Here is a 23,450-nt window from a genome sequence, read left to right as displayed (position 1 = left end):
TGGACTGATCCCTGGGTGGATGGGGTTTCTTTGGGTGAGCGGTTTAGATGTCTGTTTCAGTTGGCGGAGACCAAATCGCGTATGGTGGCAGAGATGTTTGCTTTAGGGTGGGGCGAGGGTGGGGAGGCGTGGGAATGACGGAGGCAATTGAGGGTGTGGGAGAATGAGATGTTGGGGGAGTGTCAGTCTTTACTTCTCACCATTTCCTTGCAGGATCATTCTTCTGATAGGTGGCAGTGGCGTCCTGACCCTAACACAGGTTATTATGTTAGGGGAGTATATCAGCTTTTGATGTCTCATGTTTTGGTTACTATGGACGTTGCTGATAATCTCATTTGGCATCCTTAGGTTCCGTTGAAGGTTTTCATCTTCGCGTGACGTTTATTGCTTGATAGGTTGCCCACAAAAGTAAACCTGGTTATCGAGGCGTTTTATCTTCTACAGCTCATAGTTGTATTTTTGGATGTGGAGAGGCTGAGACGACTTCTCACCTTTTCCTCTCGTACAGCTCTGTTGGTTCTATTTGGGATTTAGTGTGTTCGTGGATTGACATTCCTTTGGTGGAGTCCACTACTTTGCGTGATCATTTTGTCCAGTTTATATCTTCAACAGGTGGATTTCGAGCGCGTCAATCTATTTTGCAGCTTATTTGGCTTGTATGCGTTTGGGTTGTTTGGACGGAAAGAAATCATCGTCTGTATAAAGGCTCAACAGACACGACTTATATTTTGTTGGATAAGATCAAGATTTTCTCCTTTAGGTGGTTGAAGTCGACGAGTATTATGTTAGCTTCAAACTACCATAGCTGGTGGTCTCGTCCTTTGCATTGTTTGGGCCTTGTTTGATATATTTTTATATGTGGTTTTGGATTACTTGACTCTATGTAAACTTTTGTAGTCTACCTTAGTACGTCTTGTGCTGGGGGAACTGTTTTATATTAATACTAGAACTTTCACCCATGCAGTGCATGAGTCTAATTAGGTGTAATATGTAACAATAAAAAATAAAATACAAAAATTCTAAGAGGATTTTCAATAAGAGTAGTATATGGAATTTCATAGACTAATTATTCTATATTTGTTTATGTGCTTATTTTATATTTTATATATTTTTTAAATAATTTTTGAACCCCATCGTTTTGTTTACTTATTAAAAAAAATTGCTGATAACTAAAGGTTAAAAAATTGATGATAATTAAAGGTTAAAAAAAATAAATTAAAGACGTAATCAAGAACATAAACTTAAGTAGACATCCATAAATAAATAAAAATTGTGATTAATTCCGCCGTTCAAATTTATTGAAAACAGGGTTAACATATTAGGATTCCTAAATTCTTTCATAATTGAAGCACATGTTTTAGCCGTTGAAAGGTTTTATTGTAAGTAAGAGATGCAGGTTCGATGACAAATCTGTATATTTTTAATATAAAGCTGCAATAAAAAAAAAGAGAAAATGAGGGGAAAAAAAATTTGGTTTAGGGTTAGCTTATGTTAGCAAGCTTATAATATAAGAGATTATCGGTTTTTAATTGTTTAAATTGTGCAATGAAAATTGATGGTGCTTAATTGTCGTATGAAATCTTTCCTATGAAAGTTGATGGAGCTTAACACTTTGTGGACATAATTTAAATCACAATTGGTCTGCTAGTGCATATTATATCATTTGATCATCGGTTAATATTAAATCTGCAATATTAAAACAAAATAATGAATGTGATTAGTGACATGACTATGGTTGTGTTTGGTTGTTGTATTGCAAAAAAAATTGATTTAGTAGAATTGAGTTTGATAATAACTTTCCAAATTACACGTGATAATAACTTTCCAAATCTCACATGATAATTATTCTCTAAATTTATGATCCGGTAGAAAAAAAATCATTGATCAGGAAAGGCATAAAAATATTTCGTGATGAATAATATAGTCAACAATAATTTTGATATGATATACTTTTAAAATTGATGGTGCTTATCAATTATTGCACATAATTTTAATCACAATTGGTATATTTGCCATAATGGTTGGAAATATTGTCTTGCATTGAAGGGTTGTGGGTTCGAATCCTAGTCAAGACAAAATTGTATTATTTTTTAATAAAAATTGCAAGATAAAATGAAGGGAAAACAGGAAAAACAAATTAGGGTTTAGAGTTTGCTCGTGTATACAAGCTTATAATATAAAAGATATCTCATTTTAGCTTGTTAAAAAAAAATTTGTATGAAGTTATACTTTTACTTTTTTTACTCCGCGTAAAAGAAATATTCTTAAACCAATGAAACACACGTTAACGACAAAGGTAGTACAAGCAAAATAGATTCAGAGTTACATAAGAAACAATGCTTGGTCCTTAAGTTAAATAAATATGAAGAACAAGTAATAAATAACCGTTTCCTTCAACAACAAAAAAGTAATAAATAACCGTTTTACTAGCTTTTGTGCCTGCATCAAACATTTTTGAAGTTGAAGATGTCACTGGAAGCATCTAAAAAAATTTAAATAGATACAAACAAAAATAAAAGAAAAAGCTTAAACAGGTGGCAAGCTCCAACTGGTAGTAAATTGTGGTAATTGCAATCTAACGTAACGTGGTTGGATCGCGTAATGACAATTAACACCCCTTTGACGGTCAGCTCAATCTAAACCAGTCGGACCTCACTGTCCTCAAACAAAAGTGGGCCCCTCAGGGAGCAAATAAAGGCAAAATAATCAATGACATCAATAATGCAAAAAAACAAAAAAAGAAAAGAAAAAAAGAAGACAAGTTTGAAATCACAGTATTATTATTGATCATTTCACATTTTGCAGCAGCATAAGAAGAATGAAGAAGAATAAGTGATTATTGTTGTTAAGAGTAAAGTGAGTGTGCTTGCGATGGACGCAATAGCATCGGAGTTATCGGAGTTGAACAAATCAGGTAGCAGAGGATCGGAGCGAAGTAGTAGCGAAGATAAAGATAGAGGTTATTTTGGTGGTTGGGTTTATCATTTGGGAGTGAATTCCCTTGGTCGTGAGTATTGTCATCTTCGATTCCTTTTCATTAGGGGAAAGTATGTTTGCATGTACAAACGCGATCCTCATGATAATCCTGCCATTGTATGTTTCTCTTTACTCATTACTTACCGTTAATTACTTCAGTCAACCAAAATTCAAAAGAGTTTATTGTAATTAGATAACCACTAAACTCTAATTACTGCACTGTTTAATGTTTAAATTTTCTTAATTGCACTGTTTTATACTATAAAACAACCGCGGTTTTATTATTTTATGTTATTGCGAGGTCCTGGGTTCGAAGCCGGTTCGAACTCAGGTAAAGGTGTTCAACCTAGCAATTTCGGCATTTCCAGTTGAGCTAGGCCTTACATACTGAATTAGAGCTATTTAAATATGTAGTAGTAGTGACACATACACTAGAAGCGACACTAACATGGGTCAGACACCGAATACACCTAAGTGTAGGTGTAGTATTTAGGCCTTGTTTGGTTAAAAATAATAATTTGCAGTTTATAGCGTAAGTGCTTATGTATATAAATATAAGCTATTCCTATAACAAAAGATAAAATGAAGTTAAATTGTTTTTGTTTAAGCTATAAGTTGTTTCTGTGAGATATCTTGGACAGCTTATGTAAATAAGCTGAAAATAGTTTATGAAGATGTCATAAGTTGTTTTCATAAGTTTTCCCAAATAGTCTCACAAGTGCTTATGCTAGTAGATAAGCTCAGATAAGCCAATCCAAACAGACCCTTAATTGAAGAGACATACTAGTTAGTTTCAATAAAAATATTTTAAACGTGGACTGGAAATTTGCACTGTAGTAATTCCACTTCACATGTTAGTTAGTAAGTTAGTTGTCTGTTTTTTAAGCTCAAATAGTAATTTTTAGTTTTTTTTATAACAGTGGAATGTTCATTGTTAAAAAAATTCTCTGTGCAGAAACCGATTCGGAAGGGAATTGTAGGCCCGACACTAATGGTGGAGGAGCTAGGTCGCCGAAAGGTCAATGATGGGGTAAAATTCTTGCATACAAATCTCTGTGTTTGCTAAATTAAACTGATTGCATGTTGGTTTTTATGGAAATGGAATATTGTCTTCGAGGTTAAACTCATAACAGTCTTTTTTAACTTCTAAATCTGATGGAACCTAAGTATTTTTTTTGTCTTCTTCCCCAGGATCTTTATGTTTTACGGTTTTACAATCGGTTAGATGAGGCCAGAAAGGGAGAAGTAAGTTATAGTCTTGAATTCCTTATTCTAATTATTTTTTTATAGTGATCGAAAGCTCATTGCCACACAGCATATTTCTTAACAGGTAAGACAACTTAGGAAGAATTTGAGATTGATAATCTTGTTAGTTGTCACAGTCTATGTAATATGGTTGTCACAGTCTATGTAATATAAACAAAAGCATAATAAGGTTCTATTGTAAAAGTTGCTGCTAAGTTATGAAAATAATTTTAAGAAAACACGACTTTGGTTTCTTACAACTTTTAATTAAAAAAACACCACACCCTTCCAAAGCTCTACGTGCATGCTAAGATTTTTTAATTGATACTGTTTTACATTACTTCACTCCCATTGCATTTTCATGTTAAATGCTAGTGTAGTAATTTGTTAACATCCCAACATGGACCAAGTGCAAAAACCTCAGCTTGTAGACTGAGATCCATGTAGGCAAACTTTACCTGCAGTTGAAGGGATTTGGAACGCATTGAAAACACCTTGTGGTCTTAGAATTTGGGGTTGGGCCTAACTCAACCCTACAAAACCGGCTTGTAAGATGAGGATTTCCTCTACTTATAAACTCATGTTCAGGCTATCTCACATCCGATGTGAGACTCTTAACATGTGGCAAGGCCACGTCAATGCTTGTATGAGGGTTTCTTGCCTCATGGTTTTGCTAAAAAAGATGTGCCAAATTCCACAACATAATATTAAATTTATGAACAGTTTCATAAAAAGAAATGTCGATAAAATTAGTTCTTATGAAGAAACAATAGCCGCTCAAGAGTGTTTCTTTAAGCCAATTTAAGTCTGACATAAAACATTGCTGAATAACCACTTCAAGTTGTTAGTTTTCATTCATGGTAAAAATTTACAACTAGAGTGTTCATTTGGGATGCAGCCCAACCTCGTATAAAAAGAATAAATGGATGTCCCACTGCTGACTCGAGGGTTAGTCTCATAGCGCGCTCAAAGACCCTAATTACAGTGGCTTAGCGGAAAAAAAAAAAACTAGGTTTGTAGATTTAAAATTTATAATACAAACTAGCCCTTGAATTTTCTCGTTTAAAGTTTGATACAATACAGTTTCTTGATTCAATAATCATACTACCATGCAAATGTATCTGCATCTTTGTGTCTGTATTGGAAGCTAATTTTTTAGAATTTAATGTCCCCCAATGCCATGGGTCATTCCTTCTTTTACAGCATAAATTAATTATTTTTCTTGTCCATTTTCATCAAGATTGCTTGTGCTACAGCTGGGGAGGCCCGGGAATGGATAGAAGCATTTGATCATGCCAAGCAACAGGTATGAGAAAATAACTAGAGACAGGCATGCTTGTGCTGCATTTGTTATTGAGATTGAAAGTCTATTTCTGGGGGAAGGGAGTTTGGATTGGAGTTCCTATTGTGAACTTTTCTTATAGCTTTTCCATTTGTGTAAAGAATTGGGATGTCATGAAACTATAGGGTATTCACCATAATTTACATATGATTTTAATTTACTGGATATATCCTCTTTGCAGGCTGAGTATGAATTGTTAAAAGGTGGTAGCGCCAGAGACAAACTAAACATGGAGGCCGAGTATGCTTTGTTTATCCCAATCTTAAATGCACCGATGCTAATATCTGATATAATAGCATTAGTTTAATGGTCTTATTAACAATGCTGATTAGTAAATGATTAGTAATTGTTTTTATATCATACATGTTAGAAGGGAATTGCAATGCCTTTGGTCCCTTCGCCCTTCTATTGTCTGTCCTTTTCTTCTTTCTTTCCTTCGTGTTTTACTTGTGAAGTCCAATAACAATGATAATTTTAACTAATTGCAAGGAATATTGTTTACAATTATATTTGTTTATTGAGGTTAATATATTTATGACTTGTGAGTTATGCTTAACAAAAGACCTGAATAGTTGTTGTTGGGTTCATTATTAGGTGTTCTGATTTTTGGGTTATCCTTTTATTAGACGATTTATCATAAATTAACATATCATTGCTTTTATGTTTTGGAAGGATCAATCTTGAAGGACATCGACCTAGAGTGAGGCGGTATGCCCATGGATTAAAGAAGCTAATAAGAATTGGCCAAGGTAAAAATATAGTTTTATCAATGATATTCATCATGGATCGCTTTTGAGGCATTAACATGCTGAATTGTTTTTATGATTTGTATATTGGATAACATATTCCACAATGCACCTTAGCCAATTGTGGTTCTGAAATTATGGAGCAATAGTTGTGAAAGTGTGGTTCTGATTCTATGTTATTTATATTATGCAAGGAACCCCATGTTTCTTTTCTGATTACTAGATTCTGGGGTTACTGCATTAAACTTTTTACATTTGTACTTGTTGTTTCTCTTTACTTACTCTTACTCTATCTTTCTTAAAGGCCCAGAAACACTGTTACGGCAATCGTCAAAGTTGGCTGGTAGGCGAGATGGGTTTGAAGGGGATAGTGGAGACACAGTTGAAGCACATCAATGGAAATGTGTTCTTACTGTGGCTGGTATTTTTCTTGTCATAAACATACACTATTTTGTAGCCTCACTAGGCAGTGGTGGTTTCTTGCTCTAAACCCCTTTCCTTTCTAGTGATATCCTGATATTGATAAAATATTTTAATTAAAGGCATCCAGAAACTGTTATAAAGTCTCTTTTTTAGTTAGTTTAAGTTGAGAATGTAAATATGTAGTTAGTGGACCTTTAATTTATCATGAAAATTTTACTTCAACTGCTGGGTCTAAATAGAGAATGATGTGAAGTCCGGTACTCTGAACTAATAATAGGACTCTGGGGGTAATCAACCAATTCTAGGGGAAAACTTTGGAGGGTATTTTCCCACCTATTTTACTCTCTTATTTTATTTTCCTCGTAGAAAATTTTAATTTTCTAGAAAGAAAAAAAAAATTAAAAGAAACTCTACAAAGGAAGAAAATCACTACTTTATTTGGGACTTGAGTACTTGTGTATGATTTGTGTTTTTGTTGCATGTTTTGGTTGTTAGACTCTTTAACACCCACAATGATGCTTTTTCCTACTTGTAGTTCTTGACATCTTGTTCATATTAGTTTTGATAAAAAAATAAAAAATAAAATTGTTGGATACATCCTTATCCTTCTAGATACTTTTTGTTTGTGGTTTCAGGAATTAGAATTTTTGAGGATGTTTCTGATCACAAGGTATGTATAAAAAATCGATAGAAAAGTATTGTATAAAAGCCTTGATATGTTTCTATCACATTTAAAACAATAGAGATTAGTGCTTTGATTCATTATGGTAGAACTAATTTCTGCCGTGTTAAATTTTTGTTCTTTGTAGAATGGTAAGGGCGTCCTTGCAAAGTCTGTCGGTGTTATTGATGCAACTGCAGATACTGTTTTTGAAGTGCTTTTCAACACTGAACGACAGAAAAGATATGAGTACGCAGCCTGTAATTTTTATTATTTTAACTTTTGGTAATTTATTTGGGAAATTAGAGTGTTTATGGTTTGGAAAAAAGGTTTCCTGTTTCCATTTCTTATTTTCACTAATAATTACCAAAAATGTCATTTTGTTTTACTTTTTCCTATTTTCATATATTTGTTTTCACCATTTCCTATACAATATTTGAAAATAGGAAAAAACTGCAAACAATATTTTTTTATAATTATCAATGAATACATACAATACAATAGAAGCAGAAAATATTTTCCCAAACTAGATGGTTTTTTGTTTGTTTGTTGAAACAACTAGATGGGCTTTTAATCTCTTAAAAAATTGTATTTTTTGCAGGTGGGATATGTTAGTTTGTGACTTAGAGCTTGTAGAATCTTATGATGGACACTATGATGTTGTTTACGGGACATATGATCCTAAGTATCTATCCCGGTAATCAATTCATGTTGTTAACCTTTTCAAATTTCAAATATCATAACTTAATTTTAACTGGATTTCTGTAATAGCATGTTCTGTTCAGTCAAATTTAAATTTCTATCATTTCTCATTTGTGTATACAAAGTATTGATTTTTCATTGATGGAAACTTGTATTCACTAGCTAAGACTAATTGGATTTTTCCTATTTACTTTGACTTCAATTCTGTAGAATTCTTCATATTAGCCTTGCGCTAACTTATTGGTTGTGTATCTATGTTTTAGGATCGATCCTTGGTATAGTTAGTTAATTTTTGGTTACAAAATTGCTACAATTTCCTCACTTCTTTGTCTCTCCTATTGTGTGATCATTTGTTTTTGCATCTTTTACTTTTTGGAATAGTATTCATTGAATTACCTTTTAAACTTAACCCAGGTGGCATCCAAAGCAGGATTTTGTCTTGTCTAGGCAATGGTTTCGTGGACAAGATGGAGCATACAGTAAGAATACGGTCATTTACTTTCTTTACTCGTATGGCGGTGTTATTTCTATCCTGGGACTCTTACATAATACTTTTTGAGAAAGATGAATATGAGAAAGCACATGAATGCATCCGTGTGTATTACACATCAAAGCTGTGTGTATTAAATCATAATAAATAGAAATATTTATGTTATCCATTATTATATTTACATGATGTTGTACAATGTACAACCATAACTACCATATTCACGTTATTCCAAACTCTCCCTCTCAGTTTAGAGCATATAAATCATTTGCACCAATCTTGTTACATATAGAGCTTATATCAAGAACTCTCAAAAGACTTGGTGAAAACATATGCCAATTGATCATTTGAACTAAGAAAGCTGTTTTATGATGTATACATATAAAATCTCTCTCTAATGAAATGACAATCTATCTCAATGTGCTGAAGTACTCTATGTATTTTATCCATGCAGCAATCTTGCAATTTCCAGCTATACATAAGAAAAAGCCTCAAAGATCTGGTTATCAACGTGCAAAAATTAATCGTAAGATGACACTTTTTTTTGCATTAAATCCTAGGAATTGACTAGTAGAGTTGTGCCTGGTATTTGTCTCATTCAGATGCCGCAGTCAGTTGTATGAATATTATGTTTCGATCTTTTCAGAAGCAACATAGTTACATAGAGTAGTTGGTACTGATATCTTTCTTTTTCTTAATTGTACATTATTTTGTTTGAATATTAAGATTCGCATTGTGTTAAGAGTCTAATTTTGTTTTAACAATGAACATATAAAACACTCACCCACAAAAGATGTTATTCAAAGTCTCTGTTATCTCCTTTTTATTTTTCCCTATAATTTTAACATCCAAATCAGTACTATCAACTTGTTCCTTTTTGTGCATTTCAGTTTTATTCAATTTTGGGCACTAGCCACTGATGATTTTCGGGATCTATCTGTTTCTTCAACGCCATAATTTTTTAAGATAAAGTCTATAATTGTTTTCCTTTTTATTTGTAAATAAATACCCTTGAATTCTTGTACAATCCGTTTGATATCTTTTGCTCTTTCCCGTTAAAGAAAATTGACAGATTTATTGACATTCTGTACTGCCTTGAAAATTTGTTGCATGCTTGCTTGGATGTTTTGGTTGTTTGCTTATGGTAGAAACTGTCTCTTAACCTTTTTTAGTTTAAGGACTATTTGGAAACTGATTCGAAGAAAGAAAATATAACCACTGACGTCTGTATTTTGGGCATTGATCATTGATTTATTTTATCCTTGTATGTTTTGTATTCTGGCTGTAGCATCTTCGTGGGAGATCAGAAATTTGAACTCGCCTATGGTATCAAATAACCCAAGATGTCTAGTGACCCACACTTTGGAGATACATTCTACATCCTGGAATCAATGGAAGAACAAACGGTGCTCAAAGTTTGAAAGGAGCATTCCTTATGCGTTACTGTGCCAAGTGGCAAGTAAGTATTTGAGTAATCGTTTTTCACCTTACATCTCTCTGAAGTGTCTAGAATTACTGGCAGTTCAGGTTATCAAAACTATGTGGCCCAAACGAATTGCTTGCAGTGTGTGTTTGGGCTAATTTTGAATGAACTTGATTTTGTAAAATTGAGTTTGAAGTGAAGTAATTTATGTTTTGATGTTTACAGTCGTGTTGAGAGATGAAAACGATATATCATTTGAGTGAATCAGTGTATTTCAAATTACGCAAAAGCCCTAATTAGTGTAATTTCACAATTACCTATTTACAAAAATTCTAATACTCCGTCTCAAGCTAGAGCATATAAATCATATGCATCAAGCTTGTTTTATGATCAATCCGAGGTTCTCTAAATGACTTGGTGAATGCTTCCGATTGATTATTTGAATCCGCAAAGCTCGTTGTAATGTCTTCTGATAAGATCTTTTCCCTAATGAATTGACGATTTATCTCAATGTGTTTGGTCTTCTCATGGAATATTGGATATGAGATGATATGCATGGCATCCAGATTATCACAAATCAGCATCATTTGTGAAACATACCCAAAACTCAGTTCTTTAAGCTACTGTTTAAGTCATATAAGTCCGCAAGTGGCTGAAGCCATAACTGGATACTATACTTCTGCACCTGATCTTGTCACAACATTCTGTTTCTTGCTTTTCCAAGAGATCAAGTTATTACCAACAAAGAAACAATACCTAGAAGTAGATCTTCTATTTGTGGAAACTCACTTTGAACTCTGCACGGTAGACCTTCTTCAAATATGGACATCCCTCGTGCACCTATTATTGCCTCCATTTCCTTTGCCTCCTACAGTGGTGGTCATGGTCAATCTTGCAAACAAGGAAAATCTCGTCAGTATGCCATGTTTGGATCCTCTTTGGCCATGCTTACTGACTTCCTCAAGTGGTATAAGGAACACCAAGCCTCCAGTTCCTCTACCTCTGTTGCGGACACGAGTACCTTTACTGATATCTCTCACTCCACATCCTTATAGCACAGTAACATGAGGACTGTCCAAGCCTTATAGCTCCACAAAGTCGATATCTCTATGTGATATCAGAATAAACCCACCCACTCAACCCAGCACACTATAGATGTTGTACCACTGCATGAAGGCAAACAAAGTGGCCTAACAATAGACCGGGGTGGTTGTTGCAATTATGGCGGGGTTTCCAACAATTTCCTAAAATACCTTCACAAATATCTACATGGTGATATATGATTGGATGCTTGTATAAGACTGCTTTACATTGTCAATCTATAGTAATTAAATTCATAATCTTTTAAATTTCAAAAAAAGAAAAGAAAATTGCTTGTATACTCATATTGAACAATTTGTATGTGGCTACTATTCAAGAGGCATTAAATAGATGTTATTAAATAATGGTTCAGGTCTAAAGGAATACATTGCAGCCAATCCAGCACTCCACCAAGAAAATGCCACCACAATAGTTCACTCCAAAATACCTGATACTTCCATTTCCGGTTCTGAATATGAGGATGAAGTACAAGATGAGTTTTATGATGCAATCGCCGCCGAATCATCGTCATCAGATGAAGAAAGTGACGACGATGAGAAGCACGATCTAAAGGTTTGCTCAATTCTTCTTATCAAATACAGAAGTAGTTTACAATAGAAATTAATACTACTTGTCTGTGTGTGTGTCTGATCTAGAATGGAAAAAATGGTATTTGTTTTGGTAAGTTCTATAGTTTAATATCCTGTCCAATTTATCAGGAGTCAAGAGTCAAACTAAAGAATGTTTCATGGGCAATCACAGCATTAGCTTTGAAGCGGAGTGCAGGTCAGTTTTTTTTTAGGGTAAATGATCATTTACCCCCCTGCAAAATAAGCAAATTTTCGTTTACCCCCCTGTGCATATTTTTTTTCTGTTTACCCCCCTGCAAAAAATAAATTCTCTCATTTTGCCCCCTGGCTGTACAGCAGGACATGTGACTGTGCAAATCTGCTGACGTGGCTTGTACACATGAAAAAAATCATTTATATTTTTTTTAAAAATTCCACGTCAGATATTTTTTTTTATAAAAAATAAATTTTTTTTCCTACAAAATAAAAAAACCAATTTTCTTATTTTCTTTTCCCAAAATTAAAAAAAAATTCCTACAAATAATTTTTTTTCCTACAAAATTTTAAAAATTATATTTGTTTTCCTACAAACGAATTTAAAAAAAAAAAAATTCCTCCCAAAATAAAAAAACGAATTTTCTTATTTTACTCCCAAAATAAAGATTTACTCCGAAATAAAGTTTATTTCCAAATTAAATATTTTAAAGATTTATTTTCAAATCTCTTTAAATTAAAAAAAAAAACATAATCTTTAATTTTTAAAAACAAAACTTTATTTTTTTTGTTAATCTCTTTGAATTAAAAAAAAAATAGAAGAAGAAGTTTTATTTGTGTTTTCCTCTTCTACCAAAATTATATGTGATATTAAATTATGCAGCAAAAAAAATTAAGCAAAATTATGCTTCAATTCTTATGTGATATTAAATTGTGCAGCAACCTTAGCTTGTACTATATCTGCAGCACTAAATTACGCAGACAAAAATAAAGATTCTATTTTTTTAATTAAAAGATATTTGAAAATAAATCGTTAAATTCTTTATTTTGGGGACAAAATAAGAAAATTTAATTTTTTATTTATGCAAAAAAAGTTATTTTTGTACGAAATCTTTTATTTTTTTTTTATTTTGTAGGAAAAAAATTATTTGTAGGAAATTTTATTTTAAATTTTGGGAAAAAAAAATTCGTTTTTTTTTTTGTAGGATTTTTTTTAAAAAAAAAAAATTATGTGACATGGAATTTAAAAAATAAATATAAATGATTTTTTCCACGTGTACAAGCCACGTCAGCAGATTTGCACAGTCACATGTCCTGCTGTACACCTAGGGGGCAAAATGAGGGAATCTATTTTTTGCAGGGGGGTAAACAGAAAAAAAAATATGCATAGGGGGGTAAACGAAAATTTGCTTATTTTGCAGGGGGGTAAATGATCATTTACCCTTTTTTTTATTGTTTGCTTGGTATTTGCCAGGGTTAAAGAACCAAAGCTATTGTAACTTTCTGTACATAGTTTGTTCTAGGTATTGTAGTTAGACTATCCAATGAACATATTTGCTTTTTCAGTATGAACGTTGATCATGTGTCAAAATAGTACTGTAGTTTTTTAGGGAGAGATACCATGAAAACAAAGGAGAGTTAAGGTGGAGAAAACACAATATTTTTGCTAACTACTCATAGTCATACTCATGCATATGCTTACCTATATTTTTTCAACTACTAGAACTACATAAACATAAAAGAACCTTTTATGACTAAACTTTAGGTGCACAGTAACATGGTATTACATTATAGTATTCCTCAAAACATTGTATATTAGTACCACTCTTTATATGGCAGAAAAATAAAGAAGCTGGATGGAAAAATAATGATTTGTTTTAATGCAAAGATACAGAGAAAAGAGTGAATTTCATTCTATGAGTTAGGCTGCGATATGTTAATGTTAATAATAATCTGTTACAAATGATTCCACTTAAGTTATTTATATAATAGAACTATTGTAGCTGTACTCCCATAATAACTGTAAGTAACATAACTGCTGTAACTAACTAAACAAACCTCAATTAGTTACAGCTGTAGAAAATTCTAGAACAATCAGCAAATGCATATACATGTGCAACAAGGTCTCGAATAAACAATACTCTAATTTGATTGCTACTTTCATTTGATATACTTTCTTTTGCACTCACGTTCCTTTTTTCTTTCTGCACTCTCACCTTTTATGTTTCTAGAAAGTAAACAGACCCTAAATTTCAGCACAAGGTAGGTTAGACTTGTACATTATCCATGTTTCTTGGCCAAGGGACTATTGTGTGAAAAGTCTTGTTAAATATTAAATTAATCCCGTATTTCATCTTAATTGAATTTAAATCAGTAAAGAACCTGATAAATGAAAATATGAAAGCATATAAATATATATACATTCCATAAATTGTCGAGAACCCTTTCAATCAATCAAGTAATGGAATGATTCAAGGGGGTTGTCACAGTCAATGTGGTACCCTCCCGTTTTTGGGGCTAATCCTGAGCATACTGTCTGTACTTCTGCTTTTGCAAATTGCATAGTATCAAACATCACCATTCCAGATATTACCTCTCCACCCGGAGAATTTATAAACAGATACAAATCTTTGGTCTTGTCCCGTAAACTAAGAAATATCATTAGACCACTCAATTGAAAGCTATAAACAATCCAACCTAAATAGTGAAAATGATTAAAGCATTCTATCAATTGTAAGTAACTGGCTAGAGTTTCATGCAACTTCTTAATTTCTTGATTCCATTCCGTATTTAATTCTTATATTCCTGGTCATTGCAAGCAGCTCCTGATCTAAGCGGAGAATTGGATCCTCGTGTCACTCCTATTACAATCCATCCAAGTGACATACATGGTTCTTTGCGCAAAGGAGTGGATGACAATGACACAAACTGTTGGAGTTCCCCTAGTGGAAAAGGATTTATGATTAGAGGAAAGAACTATCTTAAAGATAATTCTAAGGTGAGTTAACTCTTTAAGTTTATTCGGCTATAGGGGAAAAGGACAGAAACCTTTTTTTTTTTTGCAAATTCATATATCAACCTCTCTTAATTATAGAACTACATTTTTTAAACTATGATCTTTATCTACTTTTCAATAGTTTTTGCCCCTATGTAACTATGTTGCTTTCTTTTGCCCTGGTTGAATGCTCTTTACATTCTTGCAATTTACTTTCCGTTGTCGTTTACAAAATTTGTCGTGCAGGTAGTTGGAGGAGATCCTCTTCTCAAGCTCATAGCAGTAGATTGGTTTACAGTCAATAAATCTGTAGATAGAATTGCTCTGCATCCTAAGTGTTTGGTTCAGGTAACATTAAATCTCCAAGATTTTATATCTTTAATATTCAAATATATCATTGTAAAGTATACTTGGGTGAAGATGCTTGGTTTGCTTCGGAGATATTATTAAATGATTTTGCTAAGCCATCAATTAACCCAAGGATTGAAGTTCTCATGTTCCTACTGCTGCAGAAATAATAATAATAATAATAATATAAAGAAAAAAATAGTGTGTTTGATATTGCCTTCATTAACTCCTTATTCCAATGGAGCTTTTATACCTCAGTTTGTCGCTGTCTTATTTATAAGATCAGTTTTGGTATAGTTTCACTGTTTTTAGCAATAATGTAATAGGTTGTGCTTTTTTTTTTTATGTTCATGGCTTGACACTTGAATAAAACATACAGAGCTTGATATTTTCGTTGTGCCTAAGGTGTTAGATTATTTACTGTTGCGGAATATTAGAATATACTTAGCATTTATTATTCATATCAGTTTTATTTTATTTTAGTATCGGTTTTATTTTATTTTAGTATATCACTCCTTGATTTGAGGAATTGACTTTGTGTACCATCTATAAAATGGGTACTCTTTTGCTGAAATAACACAATTTTCAGTTTCTACAATAGTCTCTATATTTACTGTTTGTGATTCACATTCCAGCTCAAGATAAGCTTACAGATATGCAGACCTAGCCCTTCTTCAAACTCATGTTTTTGTGATATTCAAGACAAACTCAGGGCTCTTCCATTTCACAGTAGAAAACACCCTGAGTTTGTAGACCGAAGATAGAGTATTTTTTTCTGTATGAGCTATTGTCACAGTATATTGTACTATGTTAGGAAAATCAGTGCACGCCAATAGATTTACCAACCCAAGGATCTTACATGGGAACCTACATGAGCACAGTGCAAAGATAATAATGGAGAACACACACAAATTATGTGGTTCGGACTCTCTTATCTACATCCACGCAGATGTTCCAACAAAGCTGTATCTTTTCTGCAAATGTCTAAATAATGTTGTTTTGTTGCTCTTTAAGCCTTTTAAAATCCGCTGCATGCTAAAACTTGTGTGATTGGAATTGTTTGTGACTTTGTGTATTTGAGCTTGATTTCTGGAAACCATAAGCTGGAAATTTTGAGATTGTTAATTCTTTTATATTATTGCACTGTCTAATCCTTTCCCTCTGAATTTCAGTCAGAAGTCGGCAAAAAGCTTCCATTTATCCTTGTCATCAATCTCCAGGTACGTATGTATCACTGCAAAATGTTGTTATCAATTAGTTTTTAGAAAAGGTATCAAAGCATAGTTCACCAATCTTACAGATTGCATCTGTTAAGAGTCCCACATCAATGTGAGATGGCCTAAACATGGGTTTATAAGTAGAGTCGGTCCTCACCTTACAAGCCGATTTTGTAGGGTTGAGTTAGGCCAAAATTCCAATTCTAAGAGCATCCAATCCGATTTTTCATGTACGCACAAAACGCATAATGATTGATTTTCATTCTTAGGTCCTTCCTTGATTATCCATGAGTCTCATTACAATAGTTAGGCAACCTTCCATATTGCATCAAGCCCTACTTTCTTTTACAGACAAAACAGATAGAGATTGATTGTCATGCATTTTGGGAGAGGGGGTTGTACCTTTCGCTTTGGTGCCGATCAACACTTAAGCAATTTAGAATTTCAAATGTTTCAAGTGCAGCAAATTGATGGGGGTGTAAAAGTTTGTTAGGAAGATTAGTTAGCATTGGAATAAGTCGCAGTTTTTATCCCTTATTTTCACCCTCTTTATTTTCCCAAAATGTAGTAGAGTGGTTGGTATTTCATAACCTACTCTGCCTTTATATTCTAGCATTGTATGGCTCCATCATATGAATAAGAGCAACTATGATTTCCTCTCTGAAAATTACATTTTGTGTATAAACCAGTTTTTCACGGAAATTTTCTTTTTCTCTCCATATTATATTCGATTTTCAGGTTCCTGCTAAACCAAACTACAGTCTGGTCCTATATTATGCAGCTGACAGACCGATAAATAAAAACTCTTTGTTGGCTAAGTTCGTTGATGGAAGTGATGTGTTTCGTGACTCAACATTCAAACTTATTCCAAGTATAGTTGAGGTGTGTGATTCTCAATGAAAAGTATATTCCCTGTTTGATGCCTTATGACTTTGAGTAGCTAATACTTTTTAATGGATATAGGGATATTGGATGGTCAAGAGGGCTGTTGGAACCAAAGCCTGCCTGTTAGGGAAAGCTGTGACTTGTAAATACTTCAGACAAGATAATTTTTTGGAGGTAATATCTCCTTAGTTCTTCTTCTCTGATTACATCTATATAAATAATACACTTAAAAGTAATTTTTTGTATTATGCAGATTGACGTGGACATTGGATCATCCTCTGTAGCTAGGGGTGTCATTGGCCTTGTTCTAGGATATGTTACAAGTCTAGTTGTTGACCTTGCCATTTTGATAGAGGTTTGTGCCTTTCTGCCTCTGGTTATGATTTTTCTGGACAAACTATCCACTAATGATTTCATCTTCCATAGTTCTTTTTGAAATTGAATTGATATTTGGCGAGAATATGGAAACTGTAATTTTATGGAACTGTGTTTTTTATGCAATTCGAGTGTGTTGGTCAGGGAGGGATACTCTTCAAGGGTATCTGTTTACCCTTAATTTCATTGTGGGATAGGACTTTATTCATGGTTTCTATTTGGTACCAAACTCATGATCATATAAAGGGAACTCCCGTGTACTATAAAGATTAGAATTTGGATTTCTTCTCAAATGTGTTTTTTTCTCCTTTTTATAAATTATACAGAGGGCATATATCATAATTGTGTTATAAATACACAAAATTGAAGAAAATTTTCAGTTTTTACAACCCCGTATCTAGCCTAAACAAAAATAAGCAGACAACACAACTTTTGAATTTGTTGTCCATCCTTTTCATTACGCAGCAATAACTTGCAAAAGGATTTTAACTTTTATATCTTGGGCTTCTCGGTACATTTCATTTCTTGCATCAAATGTCTTTACATATATTGCATTTTAATATTTGCAGATATATTGACTGGTGTTAATATTTGCAGGCAAAAGAAGAGGCAGAGCTGCCAGAATACATTCTTGGAACTGTCCGATTAAACCGTTTGAAACTTGAATCTGCCATACCATTGGAGGCTTAAGGTGTTCTGCCAGAAATATCAAATTATTCAGTTCCATTTCATTATTATGACTCAAATTACACTGGGGACTCAATTAAAAAATAATAATCTGAGTGAATTCTCTGAAGATACTTTAGTTTCTGTTTTTTATTTGATTTCTCCCATGTCTATCTCATTCAAGTTTGTTCCTCCGCCAAGTTAACCGGTTGTCCAGTTCCTTAATATTTGTGATAAGGTTGCGCAGGCCTTTATCTCTTCTGGAGGGAGTGAAAAAACAATGTCTGCCATGCATCTCCCCACACTTGCCAAAAGAAAAAACCTTTCTCTTCCCTATATGTTTAGTTTATTAGTCAACATTGCACTTTTAGTAAGGTTTTTTTTTTTTTTTTGCCAAAAGAGGAGTAGCAAAGTGCTACTACCTCAATATATATATATATATATATATATATATATATATATATATATATATATGAGTCAGGATCCGTTGACACCAACTAGTTTGACACCAAATGTTACACCTCTCAATAACGTTTTAACCGATATAAATTTTATAAAATCCACCGTTGGATTGAAAGTTTACATCATATAGATCATTTGTGTAAAATTTCAGACAAATCCAAAATCATTTGATATGCTATTGAGACACATAAAGATTAACGGCATTTAAAAAAATACAAAAACCGTTAATTTTGATGTATCTCAATAACATATCAAATGATTTTGGATTTATTTGAAATTTTACACAAATGATCTATATGATGTAAACTTTCAATCCAACGGTGGATTTTATAAAATTTATATCGGTTAAAACGTTATTGAGAGGTGTAACATTTGGTGTCAAACTAGTTGGTGTCAACGGATCCTGACTCTATATATATCATAAAAAGAGAGAATAACAAAAAAAAAGGAGGGAGACTAGACCAAAACCTCCTTAAACACGAAAGATTCTAAAACTAGGATTACTCAATCTATTGTTAGCAAAAAAACTACTAATATGCTGAGGGAGCTCATTCCATATAGTAAGCATATCAATAGAGAGGCCAATGCTAGCTAAACCATCTGCACATTGATTACCTTCCCTATACACATGGAAAACCACGAAGTTCATGCTTTTAGTGATCCTGAGACAATTCATTCATCTGTTACTTAGCTCCCAAGGAACTAACACGGGAGATTTAAAAGCCATGACAACAAGGGTAGAATCTGACTCAAGCCAAAGGTTTTTCCAATTCCTGCAATAAGCTATCTCGATAGCTCTCATAACACCACAAAGCTCCGCCATGAAAGCTGAATTCATACCAGTATTTTCAGCAAAACAACATAAAAAATTTGCACTGTGGTTTCTAAAAATGCCACCACAAGATGAGGTAATAGAGTTAGAGGCCCCATCTGTATTACACTTCACCCAATGCTCCAAAGGTGGTTGCCAGAAGACCTCTTTAATAACAGTAGGCTTAGGAGGATGTGAATTAACATTTAAACTTTTAGTAAGGGTTTTCTTTTCATTTTTTCACTTTAATTTTTAATTTTTTTTGTCAAGTTAGTCCTTTATGTTTTTAAACGGCTGCACATTGTATTGAATGTAACTTAAGATAATTTGCAAAATTGAAACACAAAATTCTTTATTTTTTTTTTTTAGTGAAATCTTGTAATTAATACCACTGAAGATTTTTCTTACAATAACCAAATCATATAAGAGATTTTCATTCAGTTTTTTTAATAGTGGTCTAACTAGAGAGAATTTGAGTGAAATAAATTGTACGGTTCTTAAAATTAAATACGGAATTATCTTTAATACAATAATAAAATCATGAAAATTCCCCGCAACTGTAATCTGGAGGGGACTTGAATCACTTGATGCCAGAACTGACCCCATAACTGACCCAAAAACTAGATTAAACTGGTGGTGAAAGAAAAAAAAATCACGAAAATTGTCTACAAATCCTAACTCAAATGGTAAAAATATCAAAATTGTTAGATTGGACAATTACTGTGGTTTGAATCCCGACTCTTCCACGAGTTTTCAATTGCTATTGTTATTTCATCTATTTATAAAAAAAAAGTCATGTCAAATTTTTTCTTATCTTCGGAACTTCACATCCTTTCAATTGCTCACCCTGAAAAGACTAAGAAAACCCACATTATTAAACTGATAATAGATGGCATCAACCTCACCTCCTTCCAAATGCTACTTAGTACTACTGCCGACATGAGTAGTTTCATAGCAAGTCGGTAGCAAAAATACATAAATTAAAATTATGTGATATTTAATTTGATAAAAATGTTAAAAAAATTATATTTATTTTCATCATATTATTTATTATAACAATTACAACCAACTTATACTATTTTGAGATAGAAAACAAATATTGCTTCTCTCTCTCTCTCCCGTCCCCCGAACTCTCTTTAAATATCTATGTAATACAAATGTTAATGAAAGTATAATTGTGTTTATGAGCTTTAAACCATGAATTTAAACTTGAAAGCTTGTTTTAACAGTTTCAATCTATAAACAGAACAAATTGCAACCTCAAAAAGCAAGACAAAATAATCTTACCAGTAATCAGAAATCACAAAACAAGGCTATTAAACATTTCCAATTAAACATAATACAATTGTTTTACCAGTAATTAATTCATGGCATATTCATCACTATTCACTATAACACCCTAAAAATTTAAGCAAAAACAAAAATTAACGATTGATACCAAAATTAGAAGGAAAATCAAACAACATACCTTCATATACACTCAACCCGGGCATGCCAATCAACCTTAGAATAACCTACAATATAGGTGGTACACTTGTTTTCATATATTAATCATTTATTTATCATGCACACTCTTCATATACTCACAAATGTGAATCACAACGTTCCGATAGTCATCACATGAAATATTTAGAAATTGGCTAACTATGATCACTGTGAGCTAATTATGTTTGTCAACCAAATGACGATATTTACCAGGGTCGTCACAAAACTTGCTCTAAATTAATGATGTGTCCATGTGAGACCTATTTAAGTACTTAAAGTTAGAATGCTTCATTGTGAATGCTTTAATACCACGTAAAATTATGTAATTTATGTGTTTATTATTAGGCAAATGCTAACCTATGCCCTAAAGGCATATTTTAAGATGCAATTAATGAACTAGTATCCCACTTAATGTGTTTCAAAAATAGTAATAATCAAGTTTATTAATTAAAAGATATGGTCCACAATATTTATTAATTATTTAAATCAATTACAAAGACAAATTGTGATACTTGCCAACCATCATCATATGATTACACGCGCAGCTAAATTATTTTGGTACAAAAGCAGTTTTTTTTTTTGTCAAATCTTTTTTTTTAACTCGAAAACAAAAAATAATTTTTTTTTACTTAAAAAAAATTAAATTATTAGTATTATAAAATTCCAAAACATATTATCAATTCAAAATCCAAAATAGCACTAACAATCGTTACCATCACAACATAATACTATAATACTCAGTCTTATTCACCGAAACAAAAAAAAAATACTTAAATGATTAATTAAATAAAAAAAAACACTTAAATGATTAATTTTTGGTCATATGTTGGATGCATAAAGATATGCTGATTGTTTTTTTTTTGACAATAGGATATCCTGATTGTTAATAAAACGAAAATAATTAGATTATTAAGGATGCATATAATGTCAGGCGTGTGTAATCATGATAATGGTTGACAAAAAATTAGATCACAATTTGTCTTTGTAATTGATTTAAATAATTAATAAATATTGTGGACGATATCTTTTAATTAATAAACTTGATTATTACTAATTTTGAAACACATTAAGTGGGATACAAGTTCATTAATTGCATCTTAAAATGTGCCCTTAGGGCACATGTTAGCGGAACCCTTATTATTATACTAATAAGTAATAACACACAACTTGTATTTATAAGGGCGTTGCAATAAATACATTGAATGCATAGTAAATAGGCAATAACATGAGAATTTGTAAAGTTGAAGGAATATCAATAGATTTACCTGATTCTAAGAGGATTATTACATGTAATTTTAGCCTTCATTTTATCTTAAACGAGACCCAATTTCAAAATTCAAACTTTAAGCTTCGAGTTTTACACGGTTAATAATATAATGTTGATTCTAACTTATATTTTTCACCCAAGAAATCATTTGGTCCAAAAGTAATACTCCCTCCGGTCTTTTTTATAAGGAACACTTAGGGCAAAAAATTTGGTCCTTTTTATAAAAAACTTTGACCAATTTTCAAATGTTTCAAATGTTCAATTTCACTTATTCTCTTATTTATTATGAGAGAGAATTTAAAAATAAGTAAATTAGTTGAATAAAGAGTAATTAAATAAGGATATATATGGAATAAATTTAAATTTATAAGAGTATTAAATGAAAATAATTATGTTAAATGTGATTCCTTGGTCTGTGTGATTTTTTCAAATTGTTCCTTATAAAAATGACCGGAGGGAGTATTATGATATATTTTCTTTTCAAAATAAATGCACAAATAAAAACTTTTAAACCTAAAAACCATTATTCTTGTGTCAAAAAATTGAGTCGAGATCAAAATTGTCACGTACGAATTTGGGGTAGAAAAACCTAAAGTTTAAGAGCATCAAATTTTTAGGTATACCAATTTTTAGGCTTAACTATACATTTGGTCCCTTACTTAAAAAGTATCAATTTGGTCCCTTACGTTTATTTTAGGTTTCATGTTAGTCATTTCAGTCAATTTTGTCACAATTTATACAATTTGCATATGTGGACTGGCACTTGGACACACTGACACGTGTACTGTTCAAACGGTGTTAGTGACAAAACTAACGGAAATGACTAACTTGAAACCAAAAATAAACGTAAGTGACCAAATTGATATTTTTTAAACATAAGAGACCAAATTGAAACCTAAAAAAACGTAAGAGACCATATGTATAGTTAAACCCAATTTTTAAGATCACAAATAGCTTCTAAAAATATTTAAAAAGACACAAAGAAAGAAAGGCAAATCGTATAACATTTATGATATTCTTATTTTGAAAAATGCTAAATGGTGCCATCAGGGTATTGTTTAAGGATACAAATATAGTAATATGTCATTGAAAATTGTGTAGTCAACTCCTCAAAAATTTTAAAAATATTATTTTTCAATTCAAATATTTTTCTTTTATTTCCTTAACCGGTGTCCTACAAGACACCGGTTATCACGATTCGCGACCCTTTCATTTTTTATGAGAATATATACAATATATGAATAGTAGTATATACTAGTACTAAAGAAAAAGAAAATATTATTATTTAAAT

The 23,450-nt window shown here is 32.2% G+C and overlaps 1 protein-coding gene across 1 annotated transcript; it reads left to right on the top strand.

Moving 5' to 3' along the window:
- The first annotated feature begins 2,598 nt into the window (after positions 1-2,598).
- On the top strand, positions 2,599-18,292 carry LOC123919641 (protein ENHANCED DISEASE RESISTANCE 2-like). The gene is made up of 22 exons (XM_045971612.1): positions 2,599-3,093; positions 3,932-4,006; positions 4,168-4,221; positions 5,462-5,527; positions 5,745-5,803; positions 6,236-6,312; positions 6,614-6,730; positions 7,368-7,402; positions 7,542-7,642; positions 7,995-8,090; positions 8,510-8,574; positions 9,037-9,108; positions 9,871-10,041; positions 11,459-11,658; positions 11,805-11,871; positions 14,471-14,646; positions 14,890-14,991; positions 16,164-16,211; positions 16,947-17,090; positions 17,172-17,267; positions 17,347-17,448; positions 18,066-18,292. The coding sequence occupies exons 1-22, from the start codon at positions 2,872-2,874 to the stop codon at positions 18,156-18,158; spliced, it is 2,238 nt and encodes a 745-aa protein (XP_045827568.1). The 5' UTR covers positions 2,599-2,871; the 3' UTR covers positions 18,159-18,292.
- The last annotated feature ends 5,158 nt before the right edge of the window (positions 18,293-23,450 follow it).

This window comes from Trifolium pratense, linkage group LG4, assembly GCF_020283565.1.
Source record: "Trifolium pratense cultivar HEN17-A07 linkage group LG4, ARS_RC_1.1, whole genome shotgun sequence".
NCBI lineage: Eukaryota > Viridiplantae > Streptophyta > Magnoliopsida > Fabales > Fabaceae > Trifolium > Trifolium pratense.
Note: the sequence above shows the minus strand (reverse complement) of the source record. Positions and strands in the feature narration are given on the sequence as shown.